The 18,976-nt window shown below is 45.3% G+C and overlaps 1 protein-coding gene across 5 annotated transcripts in view; it reads left to right on the top strand.

Annotated features, from left to right (window-relative positions):
• Positions 1-18,326, top strand: part of FBXO15 (F-box protein 15) — a 122,574-nt gene extending 104,248 nt beyond the window's left edge. For 4 of the 5 annotated variants that reach the window (XM_075314615.1, XM_075314616.1, XM_075314613.1 and 1 more), the window contains 3 exons: positions 13,179-13,303; positions 14,305-14,574; positions 17,847-18,326. In XM_075314615.1, the coding sequence (XP_075170730.1) occupies positions 13,179-13,303; positions 14,305-14,574; positions 17,847-17,861 (410 nt within the window). In that variant the 3' untranslated portion in view covers positions 17,862-18,326. The remainder of the gene's footprint in view (positions 1-13,178; positions 13,304-14,304; positions 14,575-17,846) is intronic. The other variant, XM_075314618.1, reaches the window with a different exon arrangement.
• Positions 18,327-18,976: the final 650 nt, after the last annotated feature.

Genomic DNA, 18,976 nt, shown 5'->3' with positions numbered 1-18,976 from the left:
GTAGCATCTGCGCAAAAATGATACCATTAAAAATGTCAGCTCGAGACGCAAAAAATAAGCTGTCACTGAGCCATAGATCCCAAAAAGTGAGAATGCTACGGGTTTCGGAAAATGGCGCAAAAAGTACGTTACTTTTATTGGACAAGCTTGTGAATTTTTTAACCCCTTATATACCAGTAAACCTCTACATGTTTGGTGTCTACAAACTCGCACCAACCTCAGGCACCACAACAACACATCAGTTTTACCATATTGTGAACATGGTGAATATAATATCCCAAAAACTAGTGTGCGATCACACTTTTTTTGCTGTTTTTCCACACTTGGAATTTTTTTTGCTATTTTCCAGTACACTATATGGTAAAAATAGGGTTTCATTTAAAAGTACAACTCGTCCCGCAAAAAACAAGCTCTCATATGGCAAGATTGACGAAAAAATTAAAAAGTTATGGCTCTTGGAAAAAGGGGAGCAAAAACAAAAACCGGAAAGCGCCCAGGGGCTGAAGGGGTTAATTGACGATACTAAACTACATCATTGGCCTTAACTCATTTTCTTTTCCCCAGTTTTCTCTTAGGGTAAGTTCACACAGTGCGTTTTTCGCAGCGTTTTTGTATGTTTTTTTGGGGTGTGTTTTTGCTCAGAAAACTGCAAAACTGCATGACTTTGCTTCCCCATCAAAGTCTATGAGTTTTCATTTTTGCTGTCTGCATACAGCGTTTTTTTTAGCAGCGTTTTTGTGTTGCACACAAAAACGCAGCATGTCAATTATTTTTGCGTTTTTCACTGCGTTTTCCACCTATTGAGTTCAATGAGATGTTCAAAAATGCAATGAAAAATGCAAATTGCAAATATAGCTGCGTTTTAGTGCGTGTCTATGACTAAAAACGCAGCTATAAATGCAAGGGGTGGGTAGTAAAGTGACATATACAGGAAGAGGATTCCTTCTGTCAGTAAACACAGAAGCGTGAATCCTCCCGATACCGCCACCGCTGCTTCAATCTTCCGGTCGGCGCCATGTCAGCTCCTGTGCGGCGCCATGTCCAGGCGGAAGGTGGAAGCAGCTGCGAAAACAAAAGTGAACAGTAGAAAAAAAAATGTCATGCTCACCTGTCTGCAGACTCCCGGTGCCATGTCCGCTCCCACCTCCTCTCCCGGTACTGCCGCTCCGGCTGTGTGCAGTCTCCTAGGGCACGTCTGATGGCTGCAGGACCTGGCGGTGGATCACCTGATGCGGTCACCTGACGCATCAGCTGATCGTAAGACTTGCGGTGACGCCGGCGCCCGGCCGGTTTCACATTTCAGCTGATTCTGCCGTCAGAAGACTTCATCAGCTGATTACCGGCAGCTCCTGCTCCTGAGTCTGATCCTGTCCGATCGCTCCAGGAGCTGCCGGTAATCAGCACATAAGTGAGTATTTTTATTTTTTTTTGCACTGATGCATCAGCTGATTGTATAAAAGCCATTTATACAATCAGCTGATGTGTGATGGGATTCACGTCCTTTAACCTGACATCAGCTGATTGGTATGCCTTCCAGCAAACCGATCAGATGATATTGGATCCGGATTGGACGGCGCGGGACCCTTGACCCAGGATTACTGCGGAGGGGGGTTCTTTATTTCAATAAAGATGGAGTCACTAATTGTGTTTTGTGTTTTATTTCTAATAAAAATATTTTTCTGTGTGTTGTGTTTTTTTTATCTTTACTAGAAATTCATGGTGGCTATGCCTAATATTGGCGTGACACCATGAATTTCAGGCTTAGGGCCAGCTGATAATATACAGCTAGCCCTAACCCCATTATTACCCAGCGAGCCACCCGTCACCAGGGCAGCTGGAAGAGTTGGATACAGCGCCAGAAGATGGCGCTTCTATGAAAGCGCCATTTTCTGGGGTGGCTGCGGACTGCAATTCGCAGCAGGGGGGCCCAGAAAGCATGGGCACCCTGCACTGCGGATTCCAATCCACAGCTGCCTAGTTGTACCTGGCTGGACTCAAAAATTGGGCGAAGCCCACGTCATTTTTTTTTTAATTATTTCATGAAATTCATGAAATAAAAAAAAAAGGGCTTCCCTATATTTTTGGTTCCCAGCTGGGTACAAATAGGCAGCTGGGGGTTGGGGGCAGCCCGTAGCTGCCTGCTGTACCTGGCTAGCATACAAAATATGGCGAAGCCCACGTCATTTTTTTGGGGGGCGAAAAACTCCTGCATACAGTCCTGGATGGAGGATGCTGAGCCTTGTAGTTCTGCAGCTGTCTGCTCTCCTGCATACACTATTGGATGTAGGATGCTGAGCCTTGTAGTTCTGCAGCTGCTGTCTGCTCTCCTGCATACACTATTGGATGGAGTATGCTGAGCCTTGTAGTTCTGCTCCCCCTGCCTCTCCCTCCAGCATACAGTCCTGGATGGAGCATGCTGAGCCTTGTAGTTCTGCAGCTGTCTGCTCTCCTGCATACACTAGTGGAGAATGAAGAACATATTGAAGAAAAAAATGACATCAGACTTTTTTTTTTGTTTTGTTTTTTTCAACAATCTTTTATGGCATTGTTCACTGATTAAAAACGCATAAAAACGCAGTGAGCAAAAACGCAGCAAAAAAACGCACCAAACCGTTTTTTGCCGCGGGTGCGTTTTTGTGTGTTTTTTGCCGCAAAAAACACACATAAACGCAGCGTAAAAAAAAAAAAAGCTGTGTGTGAACCTAGCCTTAAGGCCCCGTCACACACAGAGATAAATCTTTGGCAGATCTGTGGTTGCAGTGAAATTATGACATATTGTTCCATTTGTACACAGCCACAAACCTGACACTGATTGTTCACAATTTCACTGCAACCACAGATCTGCCGCAGATTTATCTCTGTGTGTGACAGGGCCTTTAGTCTATCTTTTTTTTGTGCATGTACAGCAACTCCTTTGTCTTTGCACAATACAATTCACAAATCTGCCCTTTTCATTTGTATTTAATTTGCAAAGACCATTTTCTGCTGACAAACTCCATACAATGCCCTATACTTCTATAGCTAGGAATGTTACTTCTTCAAGTTGTTTGTGATGGTCTAAAACACATTTCATGCCATTTCTTGCATTGGTCTAAATTATGGCAGTAACGAACGGAGAGAAGTCCAGCAATTAAAAATCTTAAATTACTCATATCACGATATATGGTACGTTCGATTTCCTGTGGCATGTTCATCACTTATGGGCAAACTTTTAATGATCGCCCGTGTGATTGATGTATTTTATACTCCACTGCCATTACATCTGCAGAGATTTTTGTGGCATTTTGTAGTCAGTTCAAGCAGAGATGAGCTCTTAGGTAACCAATACACTTGAGTAACATTTTTATTTATTTAATTATTTATTAATACTATTTCATTCAGCTTTTTATATTTGTACCTGTTAAAAGTTTGGACATGCGTGTTAAACTTGCACATCAGGGGTACCCTAATGGGAGCAGGGAATGACTCCCTTCTCCTGTGGCAACGCGTGTTAGGGTATGTTCACATGCGGCATCTTTTTTTTTTTTTTTTTTTTTTTACCACAAAGATGCAGCGATTTTGTCCCAAAAAAGCACCAAAACCACACCGCGGCAAAAAACGCATCAATAACGTAATGTGTCTTTACCGTGTTTTGCCCAATGCATTTTTAAGTCAAATCTATTGACTGGAAAGGCTCAAAAACACTGAAAAAACGCAAAAAGAATTGACATGTTGCATTTGGCTGCATCTTTAAAAACGCAGCCAACAAAAGATGCCTAGTGTAGACAGCTAAATAGAAATCTCATAGACTTTGCTGGGAGAAGTAAATGCATGCGCTTTGGTGCACTTTTGTGACCTCGAAAACGCACCAAAAATTCAGCAAAAGATGCCCTGTGTGAACTTAGCCTGAAATCTCACTGTCAGAGATTAACAGTGAGATATAACTGGTTAACAGCCACAGGCAGGCGGCTGTTAGAGGCACATGACAACTGATAAAATCAGCTTACAAGCCCTCATTGAAGGCAGGGACACGTAAATATGACATCACCTCTCCCCTCGCTATTCCCCAGCCTCGCCACTCTGCCAATCCCTTCACTGACTTCCCATCGCCCAATGACTCCAGTTCAAAACATTAACCATGATATACAAAGCCATCCACAACCTCTCTCCTCCTTACATCTGTGACCTAGTCTCCCAGTACCTTCCTGCAGGCAACCTCAGATCCTCACAAGATCTCCTTCCCTACTCCTCTCTTACCTCCTCTTCCCACAATTGCGTACAAGATTTCTCCTGTGCCTTCCCCATACTCTGGAACGCTCTACCTCAGCATATCAGACTCTCCCCTACCGAGGAAAGCTTCAAGAGGAACCTCAAGACCCATCTCTTCCAACAAGCCTACATCCTACAATAGCCCTCAGTCCAGTGCACCACTGCGCATCCAGCTCTGTCCTCACCTATTGTACCATCACCCATTCCCTATAGACTGTGAGCCCTCGCGGGCAGGGTCCTCTCTCCTCCTATACCAGTCTGTATTGTACTGTTAATGATTGTTGTACGTATACCCTCTTTCACTTGTAAAGCACCATGGAATAAATGGCGCTATAATAATAGATAATATAAATAATAATAATAATATGTTGTGAAGGGGTTAATGCTATTTTTTGTGTTCTTATTGGAATGTGCAGATTGCAAATTCAAAAATTAAGGCAGCGAAACCACAAAGACACTCATGGAAAAAGGTGTAAAAAAACACATCTGAAGCAAACCAGAATTAGAGTAAAAAAGGGGTACTTTGAGGAATTTAATGTTCAACGCATATTCTGATTTACTTATTATGGTGTTTCTTTACTCCTCCTTGCTATATGTTTTCTTTCTTGGATTTGCTACCTTCAGACTAAATCTACAATGTGTATACTTCAAAAAGAATAAGCAAACAATTCCTGAAAAGGTGCGTCCAAACTTTTGACTGGTACTGTATTTACAAAGTTAAGTGCTACGTGTATTTAAATAAAATCCTGATCTTGTCTAAATGACATTGCTCAGGGAATATTGTGTTGAACCTGATATTAATTGAGTGTTAATAGCAGATGGTCAGGGCATTGCTGCCACTATAGTAATTTTGGCAGGAGGCCATGAAGTAAATTGAAAGTACATAATGAAATATTTCCACATTGTAGATATTTCTTTGCAGGTATTGCTGCCACTCGAGATATGAAACTAGAGAAATCTTTTGTGATTGTAGAACATCTTATAAGGATGCTGAAATATATTGGTTCCTTTTTCCTGTACGATGGTCGTGAACTTCTAACTTACTGTGTTCTTTATTTTTCTGATCATTAGTTGGAAGTAAAGAGCTGATCCAGGAGATTGTAGTTCTAGATGAAGTGCTAATCTCATGCTTTATTACAGACAACAATCGATTTAGCCATTCAAATTAACTTTTTCAGTGTTCTTCCACTATTCGCACACTTCACTATCTACAAATCTACGAAGGATCTTCATATAACACTGTTAGTCTTGTTCTTTTTTGGTAAATATATTCCAACAGTTAGAGCTGCTCAAAATACTATGTTTGCAAATTATTATAGTGTTTGTCCACAATCCTTACTCAGCAACTGGTTTTACCATAAATGCCTATGAATACTGCCCCTAAAGATCACCCATGTACCTTTTATACCAGTTTCATGCCAGTGCTCACCTGGTGGGGGTTGTGCACCCACAACCATCGGAATTTGCTCATAGATATGGCTGGTGAGGCCCTTCTGATTGCAGACATAGAAAACAGGACACAAAGGGTTAAAATCTGCACTGCTGATGGACGAGATGCACAAGATGTGAAGTATATTCCAAGTAGTTCATTAGGTCTATGCTTTAGTTTCTGTCCTGAAGAAGGTTAGACTTCGAAATGCGTAGACCTAATAAACTGCTTGGAATATACTACCTGGCTTATCCTTTATCACATCTTGTACATCTCGTCCATTGGCAGTGCAGATTTAAACCCTTCATCTCCAGTTTTCTACCAGCTCTGCTTTCACAGTCATCACTCTTGAGAATCTTCTGCTTTCTGACTGTTTTCCATCAGACTTTGTGCTTGGCTGCAAGCCAGCAGTGAGCACACCCCATGTTACTCTGCCTACACCCCTCTCACTTCTCTGCAAGCATCACACACAGACCCATTTCGATGTCATGTTTTTAAAGTGAATCTGTCAGGTGCAATAGGCACCCAGAGCCACGAGCAGTTCTGGGTGCTTATCTATATATATAATTGCCTTATTCTGTCTGTCTGTCTATCTGTCTGTCTGTCTTGCTCCAAAATTGTGTCCTTACGGTGACACAAAGCTGATTGGCCTCTGGGCTCGCCATGGCCCGCCCCCCGCACAGACTGGCCGCTCGCCCAGGCTGTGCCCCCACACGGATTGGCCGGCCGCTCGCCCAGGCTCCGTCCCCCCACAGATTGGCTTCTCGCCCCGGCACCCTGCAGGCATTGGCAACTCGGCCACGCCCCGCCCCCCTCTCGCAATGCACGCTAGCTCTGGCCCCGCCCCCCCACGTATTCCCCGAACCGACACGGTCAGGGAGCCACGACTACCAGGTGAGTACTGTACCCCTGGGAGCCCACATCAGCGTACGCCGCCAAACCAGCCGACACATACCCTCGCATTGCTGGGGCTGGCCGGCGTATGCTGGTGTGGGCTCCCGTGCGAGCGGGGGACGAGATACGCTGGTAACCATGGTAGCATAGTTACCAGCGCATCAAGGTCCTGCAGCGGCGGAAAATACACACACGCACACACATAACAGCACACACACACACACACACACACACACACATCAGATCACACTCGCTCACACACACACCTCACACACACACACTTCATACACACATCACATCGCATCCACATACTCACAACATCCTGGGATATCGCTTGCTTCTCGGCGGCGATACTGTGCTGTGAGCTTCCAGGACCTGCCGGAGGATCACATGGCCAGAAGCATGTGGTATCTCCGGATGTTGTGAGTATAAGCGCGTATGTGCGATATCGTCAATGTGTGTGTGCGTGAGTGTATGCGATCGGGTGTGTGTCAGTGTATGCGATCGGGTGTGTGTCAGTGTATGCGATCGGGTGTGTGTGAGTGTATGCGATCGGGTGTGTGTGAGTGTATGCGATCGGATCTGTGAATGTCGGCAGAGGAGCACGGCATGCTGGAGGAGGCTGGGAGGAGAGAGGCTGATCCTGGGGAAGGCTGGGATGGGGAGGCTGAGAGAAGAGAGGCTGATGCTGGGGGAGGCTGGGGTAGGCTGGGAGGAGAGAGGCTGATGCTGGGGACCGAAAAGGCTGATGCTGGGAGGAGAGAGGCTGAGGCTGGGGTAGGCTGGGAGGAGAGAGGCTGATGCTGGGAGGAGAGAGGCTGAGGCTGGGGGAGGCTGAGGCTGGGGTAGACTGGGAGGAGAGAGGCTGATGCTGGGGACAGAAAAGGCTGATGCTGGGAGGAGAGAGGCTGATGCTGGGAGGAGAGAGGCTGATGCTGGGGGAGGCTGAGGCTGGGGTAGGCTGGGAGGAGAGAGGCTGATGCTGGGAGGAGAGAGGCTGATGCTGGGGTAGGCTGGGAGGAGAGAGGCTGATGCTGGGAGGAGAGAGGCTGATGCTGGGGACAGAAAAGGCTGATGCTGGGAGGAGAGAGGCTGATGCTGGGATGAGAGAGGCTGGTGCTGGGGACAGAGAGGCTGATGCTGCGGGTAGAGAGGCTGATGCTGCGGGTAGAGAGGCTGATGCTGCGGGTAGAGAGGCTGATGCTGCGGGTAGAGAGAGGCTGATGCTGGGGACAGAGAGGCTGATGCTGGGGACAGAGAGACTGATGCTGGGAGGAGAGAGGCTGAGCTGGGAGGAGAGAGGCTGATGCTGGGAGGAGAGAGGCTGATGTTGCGGGCAGAGAGGCTGATGCTGCGGGTAGAGAGGCTGATGCTGGTGCAGCATGGGGGATGGAGCACGTTTGGGGGTGCGCAGCATGGCGGATGGAGCACGTTTGGGAGTGCGCAGCATGGCGGATGGAGCACGTTTGGGAGTGCGCAGCATGGCGGATGGAGCACGTTTGGGAGTGCGCAGCATGGCGGATGGAGCACGTTTGGGAGTGCGCAGCATGGCGGATGGAGCACGTTTGGGAGTGCGCAGCATGGCGGATGGAGCACGTTTGGGAGTGCGCAGCATGGTGGATGGAGCACGTTTGGGAGTGCGCAGCATGGCGGATGGAGCACGTTTGGGAGTGCGCAGCATGGGGGATGCAGCACGATGGGGAGTGCGGAGCATGGCGGATGGACCACGTTTGGGAGTGCGCAGCATGGCGGATGGACCACGTTTGGGAGTGCGCAGCATGGCGGATGGAGCACGTTTGGGAGTGCACAGCATGGCGGATGGAGCACGTTTGGGAGTGCGCAGCATGGCGGATGGAGCACGTTTGGGAGTGCGCAGCATGGGAGATGGAGCACGATGGGGGGTGCGCAGCATAGGGGATGGAGCACGATGGGGAGTGCACTGCATGGGGGATGGAGCACGATGGGGAGTGCGGAGTATGGCGGATGGAGCACGTTTGGGAGTGCGCAGCATGGCGGATGGAGCACGTTTGGGAGTGCGCAGCATGGCGGATGGAGCACGTTTGGGAGTGCACAGCATGGGAGATGGAGCACAATGGGGGGTGCGCAGCATAGGGGATGGAGCACGATAGGGAGTGCGCTGCATGGGGGATGGAGCACGATGGGGAGTGCGCTGCATGGGGGATGGAGCACGATGGGAAGTGCACACCTCCCCCCAACACACACACGCGCGCGCACTGCACAACACACCACACACACACACTGGGAACCACAAACAACTGCCCTACACAGACACCCACACACACAGACAACGCTGCACACACACAACACCCAACACACAAACACCGCGGCACACACAAATATACGCACATACCGCACAACACACACATTGCACAAAACATACCTCCCCAAAACACACCACACACACACAAACCGCGCAACACACACACACACAACGCTACAGACACACAGCGCTCCACAAACAACGCAACACACATACAACACCGCTCTCACCCCCCGTCACACCCAGACAACACCCAGAACATGTACAGCCCCTACACAAACACTTGGTAACTACACACAACAACATCTATATATGTGTATATATATATATATATAACAAAAATCATACATGAACTACACAATACGTAAATTCTAGAATACCCGATGCGTAGAATCGGGCCACCTTCTAGTTGCTAATAACTGCCTAACTGTCCCTGTATCTAGTAGCATAGATAAAGAGATCTTTAAAAAAAGTATCTCTAAAAATCTTTTATCATATGCTAATGAGCACAGGGACTAGTCCCGAGGGCATTGCTTCCCTTGCTAGTTGGCCCCATTAATATGTTATCACGCCCCTGTTTGTGTGCTAACATGGTAATGAATGCGCAGCGTCAGGATGATCTCACTCACCTCTCCGCCGCCATCGCCGCCTGACGCTGGATTTCGGCTTAGTGCACATGATCCCGGACTTTTGGTCACACGCACTATGAAGCCGGGCATACGCATCCCGGCTTCAAACTGAAGTAGTGCGCATGACCAAAAGTCTGGGATCATGCGCACTGAGCCGATATCCAGCGTCGGTGGCGATGGCAGCAGAGAGGTGAGTGAGATTATCCTCTGACGCTGCACATTCATTAGCATGTTAGCACGCCCACAGAGACGTGCTAACATGCTAATGGGGCCGACTAGCAAGGGTAGGAAAGCAACGCCCTTGGGACTATTCTCCGCGCTCATTAGCATACGATAAAAGATCTTTATAAATATTTTTTATGAAGATCTGTAAATCTAGTCTGCTAGGTACATGTATGGTTAGGCAGGTTTGAGCAACATACACCCAGAACTGCTGATGTTTTTGGGTGCATATTGGACCTGACAGGTTCCATTTAAGGGGTACTTTGCACGCTGCGACATCGCAAGCCGATGCTGCGATGCCGAGCGCGATAGTCCCCGCCCCCGTCGCAACTGCGATATCCTTGTGATAGCTGCCGTAGCGAACATTATCGCTACGGCAGCTTCACATGGACTCGCCTGTCCTTGGACGTCGCTCTGGCCGGCGACCCGCCTCCTTATTAAGGGGGCGGGTCGTGCGGCGTCACAGCGACGTCACACGGCAGGCGGCCAATAGGAGTTCAGGGGCGGATATGAGCGGGATGTAAACATCCCGCCCACCTCCTTCCGCATATCCTACGGAAGCCGCGGTGACGCCGGTAGGAGATGTTCCTCGCTCCTGCGACTTCACACACAGCGATGTGTGCTGCCGCATTAGCGAGGAACAACATCGGACCGTCGCGTCAGCGTAATTATGGATTACGCCGACGCTGCACCGATGATACGATTACGACGCTTTTGCGCTCGTTAATCGTATCATCAAACCTTTACACACTACGATGTCGCATGCGATGCCGGAAGTACGTCATTTTCAATTTGACCCCACCGACATCGCACCTGCGATGTCGTAGTGTGCAAAGCCCGCCTAAAGGGAATCCCTCAGCAGGTTTTTGCTATGTAATCTGAAAACAGCAGGAGATTGTGTTTCAGCCCCCTTTTCAGTGATGTAAGCTGTGTGCTATTTTTATTTATTTATTTTTATTTATTTTTTTTACTTACAATGAAGATTTTATTTCTAAGACATTCTCATTTCTGGAACTAAATGCCTCATGCAAAGTTGTCTGATCATGCCCCCTTCTCTAAAAAGCAGCTTCCTGTCAATAGAGAATGTTTGCAGAGAGCTGTTGGGTAGGCAAAATTAGTTTTCTGAGCTCTGCTATATGCTACATCTAACGCTAATTGTGTCTTGGGCTGCTGCGCCCAGTATACTAAGTGATACATAGGTGGAATCAGGCTCTCTCTATATATTGTTGCTCTTAGATGAGGTAGACAAAAAAACTTGGTGACAGATTTTCTTTAACATTGGTACAGGGAATGAAAGAAATGCACAAAGGACAAGAATAACAACCCTAGCAATGAAGATTATCCCCCACTCACCCTCACTGACTAATGGATGGGGCATAGCTTAGGAGAGATATACACACACATACATTGATATATGTATATATATCCCAATTAAAAAGATGAGAGAGGCCTGTAATTGACAACATGGGTAGACAACAACTATGCGAGACAAAATTAGAAAACAAGTCCAGAAAATCACATTGTTTGATTTGGCAAGATTTAGATTTTTTTTTTACAAATTATGGTGGAGAATAAGTATTTAGTCATCTGAAAACATGCAAACATGCAAGATTTCTGGCTCTCACAGATCTGTAACTTCTTCTTTAAGAGGCTCCTCTGTCCTCCACTCATTACCTGTTGTAATGGCACCTGTTTGAACTTGATATCAGTATAAACGTCACCTGTCCACAACCTCAAACAGTCACACTTCAGACTCCACTATGGTGAAGACCAAAGAGCTGTCGAAGGACAACAGAAATACAATTAAATTGTAGCCCTGCACCAGGTTGGGAAGACTGAATCTGCAATAGGCAAGCAGCTTGGTATGATGAAATCAACTTTGGGATCACAAGAACGGTGAGCAAAAATCCCAGAACCACATGTGGGGACTAAGTGAGTGACCTCCATAGAGCTGGGACCACGGTAACAAAGGCTACCATCAGGAACACACTACACCGCCAGGGACTCAGATCCTGCAGTGCCAGATGTGTTCCCCTGCTTAAGCCAGTACATGTCCATGCCCGTCTGAAGTTTGCTAGAGAGCATTTGGATTATCCAGAAGAGTATTGGGAGAATGTCATATGGTCTGATGAAACCAAAGTAGAACTGTTTGGTAGAAGCACAACTCGTCATGTTTGGACGAGGCAGAATGCTGAGTTGCATCCAAAGAACACCATACCTACTGTGAAGCATGGGGGTGACAACATCATGCTTTGGGGCTGTTTCTCTGCAAAGGGACCAGTACAACTGATCCGTGTACATGAAATAATGAATGGGGCCATATATTGTGAGATTTTGAGTGGAAGGGCATTGAAGATAAAACGTTGCTGGGTCTTTCAGCATGATAATGATCCCAAGCACACCGCCATGGCAACGAAGGAGTGGCTTTGTAAGAAGCATGTGAATGTCCTGGAGTGGCCTAGCTAGTCTCCAGATCTCAACCCCATAGCAAACCTTTGGAGGGAGTTGAAAGTCCATGCTGCCCAGCGAAAGGCCCAAAAAAAATCACTGCTCTAGAGGAGATCTGCATGGAGGAATGGGCCAACATACCACCAACAGCGTGTGCCAACCTTATGAAGACTTACAGAAAGCGTTTGACCTCTGTCATTGCCAACAAAGGATATATAACAAAATATTGAGAATAACTCTTTTTATTGACCCAATACTTATTTTCCACCATAATTTAAAAAAAAAAAAAAATCTTGCCAAATCAAACAAGGTGAATTTCTGGATTTTTCTCTTTTTTCTCATAGTTGTGGTCTACCTATGATGTCAATTACAGGCCTCTCTTATCTTTTTAAATGGGATAACTTGCACAATTGGTGGCTGACTAAATACTTTTTTTCCCCACTATATATTATAATATAATTAGTTGCACAGGTACAGAGTAGTGTGGGTGTATAAAGATACAAGAGCGAGCAGTGTTAGCGGGGATAGTTGTCTTTGCAGCACCATGCAGAGGTGCAGTGTAACAGAGACATTTTTACATGTCATCACAGGACATCAGAGGATTCTCTGCCACAAATAATGTGACCATTAGAGCAGCTCAGATTACAGGAGGATTTGGGAAAGAAAGATAGTTAGTAAATGGCAGTTCACCTGAAAGGGCCAACCCCTTTAAGTAGGGGCAAGATGTATATGTCATTCCATAAAGGTATTTCATTTTTACTACCAAAAAATGTATTCTCACTATAATAAGGTTACATGAGTTTCTAATATACTGGTATATTGTCTTGTAATTCCTAAAGAGTTCTTCAGACCTTTAAGATATATTCTTGCTATATAATGGACACTACTGCTTGTTTCCTGAGGATTAAAATCTATCTTGATCGGAAGATTAGAAAAAAGGAACAAGGTGTACCTTATGTAATAAATGTTAAATTTATGTGGTTACCTGTAAAGTCAGCTGTATCGTGTATACATTTCTGTTTTGCAGAATATATAAAAAATGGCAGTCTACGAATTTCAGTCATAGGACTATCGACCAGCAAAACACATACCCCTGTTGCGGGTAGAGTTGACTTTTTGTGGAAGACTTTGATATTAAAAGGAAGCATACAGGTAAGCAGACTTTCAACAGAAATACATATTAATAAAAAATATATAGCAAATATAGTTAAAATTTTATCTACATTCAGTTGGTTTTGCTAACCCCAAGTGGATAGGCTTGTGGATAGAAATCCTCAGAAATTTTTCATCATATGCAACCATTGGTGTCTCGTCTCGTTTGTTGCACAGTGGAGTTAATTACCGTATTTACATCTCAAGATCTTGTAGACACACACTGATGTGAACTGAGATCCTAATCAGCCTTTGTAAGCCAGATAGAAGCATCACTTAGAGGTTGTCCACTACTTTTACATTGATGGACTATTCGCTCCAGGTGTGCAGCTGGAAATGCTCAGTTCCAGAGGTGCCCCGTCAAGCTATTAGCACCCGGGTATATCCGCATCCCATTAAAATCAATAGGAAGCAGATGTGCAGCACACAGCCGTGGCCGCTATTAGAAGTTGGGGCAGCCCCGTAACTGAGCATTTCCAGCTGCTGCCGTTGGCACCGAAGACAGCTAATCAGCGGGGGTGCAGGATGTGGACCCCTGCCGATCAGACACTGATGACTTATCCTAAGGATAGACCATCGACGTAAAATTAGTGGGCAACCTCTCAAAAGCAAAATGCTACCAAATATGAGAACGACCACGAGGAACTAATCTGTTTGTGGGGGTTTTTTTTGCAAATAATGCTTTGGACTTGTCTCAGATTTCACCCATGATTCATGGCATAAGTGGACATGCTGCAGTGAGTAGTTATGTGCAGACTTTTCATCTTCACTACAGGTCAAGTTCCAATGCAATATTTTGATATTCCATAAAATCTTTCCTTTTGCCAGGAAAATCCATAGTGATAAATATTCTGCTATCATGGCTTATAAAGATCATGGCAATTTAGTAATTTAAGCTTCCAATTCCTACTGAGCGGGTCCATGGTAGGGAAGAACCTTGCAATGTTTCTGCGATCTATGAAGTTTTGGCTACTAATGACATGTACTTTTATCTTTTATAGAACTGCTTCTTAATGGATGTAACCGTTCTAAGTGAATCAGAAGCCCCATATTGGTGTTTTAGTGCCCCAGTTCAGCTTTGTGAACGGCAATCCCCAGACACCCTCTATGACTTTATTGGGCAGAGCTTTCACCTAAACTACAGCGATGACATTGGAAGGGTTCATGCTGAACTCATTTGGATGAAAGAAACCGAAGAACATTTTGTAATAAATTTGGTCTTGTTCTTAAATACAGAGAAAGTCAACAGTTACTTTGGAACAGATTATGCAGTGTGTAACCTATCTCTACATACAGTACATATATTTCTCCTTTTGTTGTGATATATACTATCATAAAGATTTTTTTGTTAAAAATGTTTAACATCTCTAACTAAATAATAAACATCAGTAGCCAAATAATGATAAATAAGATCTATAACTAAAATTACGCTGCGCAGGTAGTCCACTGAGCCTTTCACACTTATATCAGGTTCTTGAAATTATTTTGATTTAAGAATGGTCAAAATTAAGATTATGGGTTTGAAACAGGTAAGGTATGTTCAGACATTAAAGAGGTGGATCATTATATTCTGCAATAATGGCCATATCTCTGTAAAACTGATAGGGAAGGCTTTTTCTAAATACCTTGTTCAGCCAGTTCTGCCTCTGTGAGGCGCTATTGCGGTCCACTCATCCCCATGAAGTGACACCCCCCCTCGGGCTCCGTGACTTATGAGCGCCGGTGATGTCAGGTCAACTTCCAGATGGCCTGCCCCAGTTTCCCTGAGTGACTGGGCTGTGGGTGGAGTTTCACCGCTCGTCACAGCCCAGCATCGCTCCTGCTTGCGGCGCTCTGCATTGAAGGATAGTGCACGCGCAACATGCTGCGCTATGACTTTGGTCTGTGATGAGCAGGGAAATGCCACTTATAGGCTGGGGCGGCCTCGGTGATGTCACGTCAACTGGAACGTGACTGGACACAGAGCACCCCCTCTAGCAGCAGTTTGCAGTGGCAGTAGAGATCGGATGTAAACCATCAATAGAACAGCACACAGCACTCTGTTATACTGTTTAAATAATTAAAGTTGATTTGCAGTACCCAGCAGCGGCCAATAGACAGTGGGATGGAGCACGGAAAGCAATGCTAAAACTGCAGCCATAACGTGGCTCCTCCATCTGAGGAGGAAACCCAGAGTCCAGGGAGGGGAAAGAGGGAGGTTCAGTAGAGGGTATGTTATCTTTTTTTATTATTTTGAAGGACCCTGCGGCCCTTGATAAAGTGCTTAAAAGTATTAGACAGCCTCTTTATTGTCCCATTTAATGTTCGAAGGACAAATGACTCTTTAAAGAGCACAGGACTAAAGGTCCAGTCACACTAAGCAACTTACAAGCGATCCCAACAACGATAGGGATCGCTGGTAAGTTGCTAGGAGGTTGCTGGTGAGATGTCACACTGCGACGCTCCAGCGATCCCACCAGCAACCTGACCTGGCAGGGATCGCTGGAGCGTCGCTACACGAGTTGCTGGTGAGCTCACCAGCAACCAGTGACCAGCCCCCAGCGCCGCGTGGAAGATGCTGCGCTTGGTAACTAAGGTAAATATCGGGTAACCAACCCGATATTTACCTTGGTTACCAGCGCACGGAGCTACACGTGCAGAGAGCAGGGAGCAGCGCACACTGAGCGCTGGCTCCCTGCTCTCCTAGTTACAGCATACATCGGGTTAATTACCCGATGTGTGCTGCAGCTACATGTGCACAGAGCAGGAGCCGGCACTAACAGTGAGAGCGGCGGAGGCTGGTAACAAAGGTAAATATCGGGTAACCAAGGACAGGGCTTCTTGGTTACCCGATGTTTACTGTGGTTACCAGCCTCCGCAGAAGCCGGCTCCTGCTGCCTGCACATTTAGTTGTTGCTGTCTCGCTGTCACACACAGCGATCTGCGCTTCACAGCGGGACAGCAACAACTAAAAAATGACCCAGGACATTCAGCAACAACCAACGACCTCACAGCAGGGGCCAGGTTGTTGCTGGATGTCACACACAGCAACATCGCTAGCAACGTCACAAAAGTTGTTCGTTAGCAGCGATGTTGCTAGCGATGTTGCTTAGTGTGACGGGGCCTTAATTGACTAATTATTTGATATGCAAATAAAATACAGATTGTACTTAAATTTAACAGTCATATTGGTAGAAAGGGTACTCTGTAGAGGTAGTGGGAGGTTATAGGACCTGGCAAGCTCTTCTGATCATTTCCACCAAAAAATCCAGTTGACTGTAATCCTTTCTTCCTACTTATGGGTATATTTTTTGAGTTCAGTGAGAGCATTAAGAATCTAGAACCAGAAGGCTTTTTTCCCTTTAAATTAAATCTATCATTACCTTATTGCTGCTCCATCTGGAAGAAGCATGATGTAGGAGCAGAGTCCCGCTATGTATCACTTACTGTTCTGCTTGCTGTAGTTTTGGTAGAATTATTTTTATTTTCTGCAGGTCTACCACTTTTCTGAATGCTGAGCTCTGTATGACTCCACCCACAGCACTGATCTGTGTACACTGCTTAGACAGAAAGCTGCTAATCAGTGGTGGGGCGGGGTTATACAGAGATCATGAATATGGAGGAAACAGGTGACGAGACCACTAGTGATTATTTCCTGCTGATAAATCAATGATTTCATGAAGACTATAGAAGCAGCTCAGTAAATGACACATCTCTGGAAACCAGATCTATATCTTTACATTATGATACTCTCAGATTAGGTGGCAAAAATCTAGTGAAAAAATGCTAAACCTTAATTAAAAATTTAAACCTATTCAATTTAAGGCTACAAGAGAAAATTCAATACATTATTTTAAACTCTAAGGGGTACTTTGCATGTTGCGATATCGCTACTGCGATATCGTCGGGGTCAAATCGAATGTGACGCACATCCGGCGTTGGTAACGATGTCGCAACGTGTAAAGCCTAGATGCGCCGATAAACGATCGCAAAAGCGTCGTAAATCGGTGATCTGTGTAGTGTCGGACATTTTCATAATGTCGCACCAATAGGAGATACGATGTTGTTCCTCGTTCCTGCGGCAGCACACATCGCTGTGTGTGAAGCCGCAGGAGCGAGGAACATCTCCTTACCTGCCTCCAGTGGCTATGCGAAAGGAAAGAGGTGGGCGGGATGTTTACGTCCCGCTAATCTCCGCCCCTTCGCTTCTATTGGACGGCTGCTGTGTGACATCTCTGTGACACCGCACGACACGCCCCCTTAGGAAGGAGGCGGGTCACCGGCCAGAGCGACGTCGCAGTGCAGGTAAGTGCGTGTGAAGCTGCCCCAGCGATAATGTTCGCTACGGCAGCTATCACAAGATATCGCATGTGCGACAGGGGCGGGTACTATCGCGCTCGGCATTGCAAGCATCGGCTAGCGATGTTGCAACGTGCAAAGTACCCCTAAAGGTGTATGTGTCGGTCGAAGCTTATTATGTACTCTATTCTTTAATGTACATGTAATGAAATTGTCTAAAAGTTCATCACTTCATTGCATTTACTTAAAATTCCTTTTGTTTTAGGATTCCCCTTGTTGATTTAGATATTCACATTGGCCCTCAAAGTATTTCCTTCTGGCCTGACTGTTGAAGATCAAGACTAGGAAATCTGCTGGCTCTGTTACTATCTTTCTAAAGAAAACTGCCTTTCATTTTATTACTAGCTGCCGTTGCAGGTGTATGTTCTATAATTTATGTTTGGAAGTTCTTGTTTAATATCTCTGTATTTTAAATGATAGGGAAACTAAAAAGTATTTATGTTCTAAAGCTACCATAAAACTGTTACATTCTTTGAGGCCTCTTTCGTAAAGTTATTTGGTGCCCTTCAATAACCAGCCGAAGCATGCAAAAAGAAGCAGCCAAGAAACGTTTCTAAACCTTCCCTAGATGATTTTCTGTCCTAGCATAGAGTTGCTGTAACTTATGTCAAAGTTATTTCTAATTTGTTGTATTCTTTTTTGATTTTTTTTTTTTGCTTTGTTCATTTCTAAAGTCTTTCTTTATATAGCTAAGTACATTGTTTAATGAGTAAAGGAATTTAAAAAATCACTTGCGTAATAGCTATTCTTTAAATTTCATCATATTTGTTAGTTGCATAAAGTGTACTCCTTCTGCACGAAAGGATGTGATGCTGTAATTATTGCTTTATTTCATCTTTCACATAATGTCAAACAATTGAGTATGTTTGCAAATTGTTTACAATGCACATACCTGATCTATATATCAGTAACCTGAACGTAAATGTTAGGACTACAGGTATGTGTCTGTGTTCAAACAACATTTAACTTTTTAAAATGAGCATTGGGATATACTGTATATATACAATACAATGTAAGTTTGTGGCATATATTGAATAAATGCTGCAAAATTAGGAATGCTTTAAAAAATAGAAGTCTTAATAATGAACAATAGAGAGGCCTAAATCAAATCAATATTTGGTGGGACCACCCTTTGCCTTCAAAATATCATCACAGCATCTATTCTTGGTACGCTTGCACACAGTTTTCAAGGAACTAAGCGGAGACTTTGTTCCAAACATTCCTGAGAACTGCCGCAGATCTTCTATGAATGAAGGCTGGCGCAAAACCTTCTGTGTCTTCATGTAATCCCAGAAAGACTCGTTGTTGAGGTCCGGGCTTTGTGGGAGCCATATC

Source organism: Anomaloglossus baeobatrachus, chromosome 6 (genome assembly GCF_048569485.1).
Source record: "Anomaloglossus baeobatrachus isolate aAnoBae1 chromosome 6, aAnoBae1.hap1, whole genome shotgun sequence".
Lineage (NCBI taxonomy): Eukaryota > Metazoa > Chordata > Amphibia > Anura > Aromobatidae > Anomaloglossus > Anomaloglossus baeobatrachus.
This window is presented reverse-complemented; position numbering and strand designations above follow the sequence as displayed.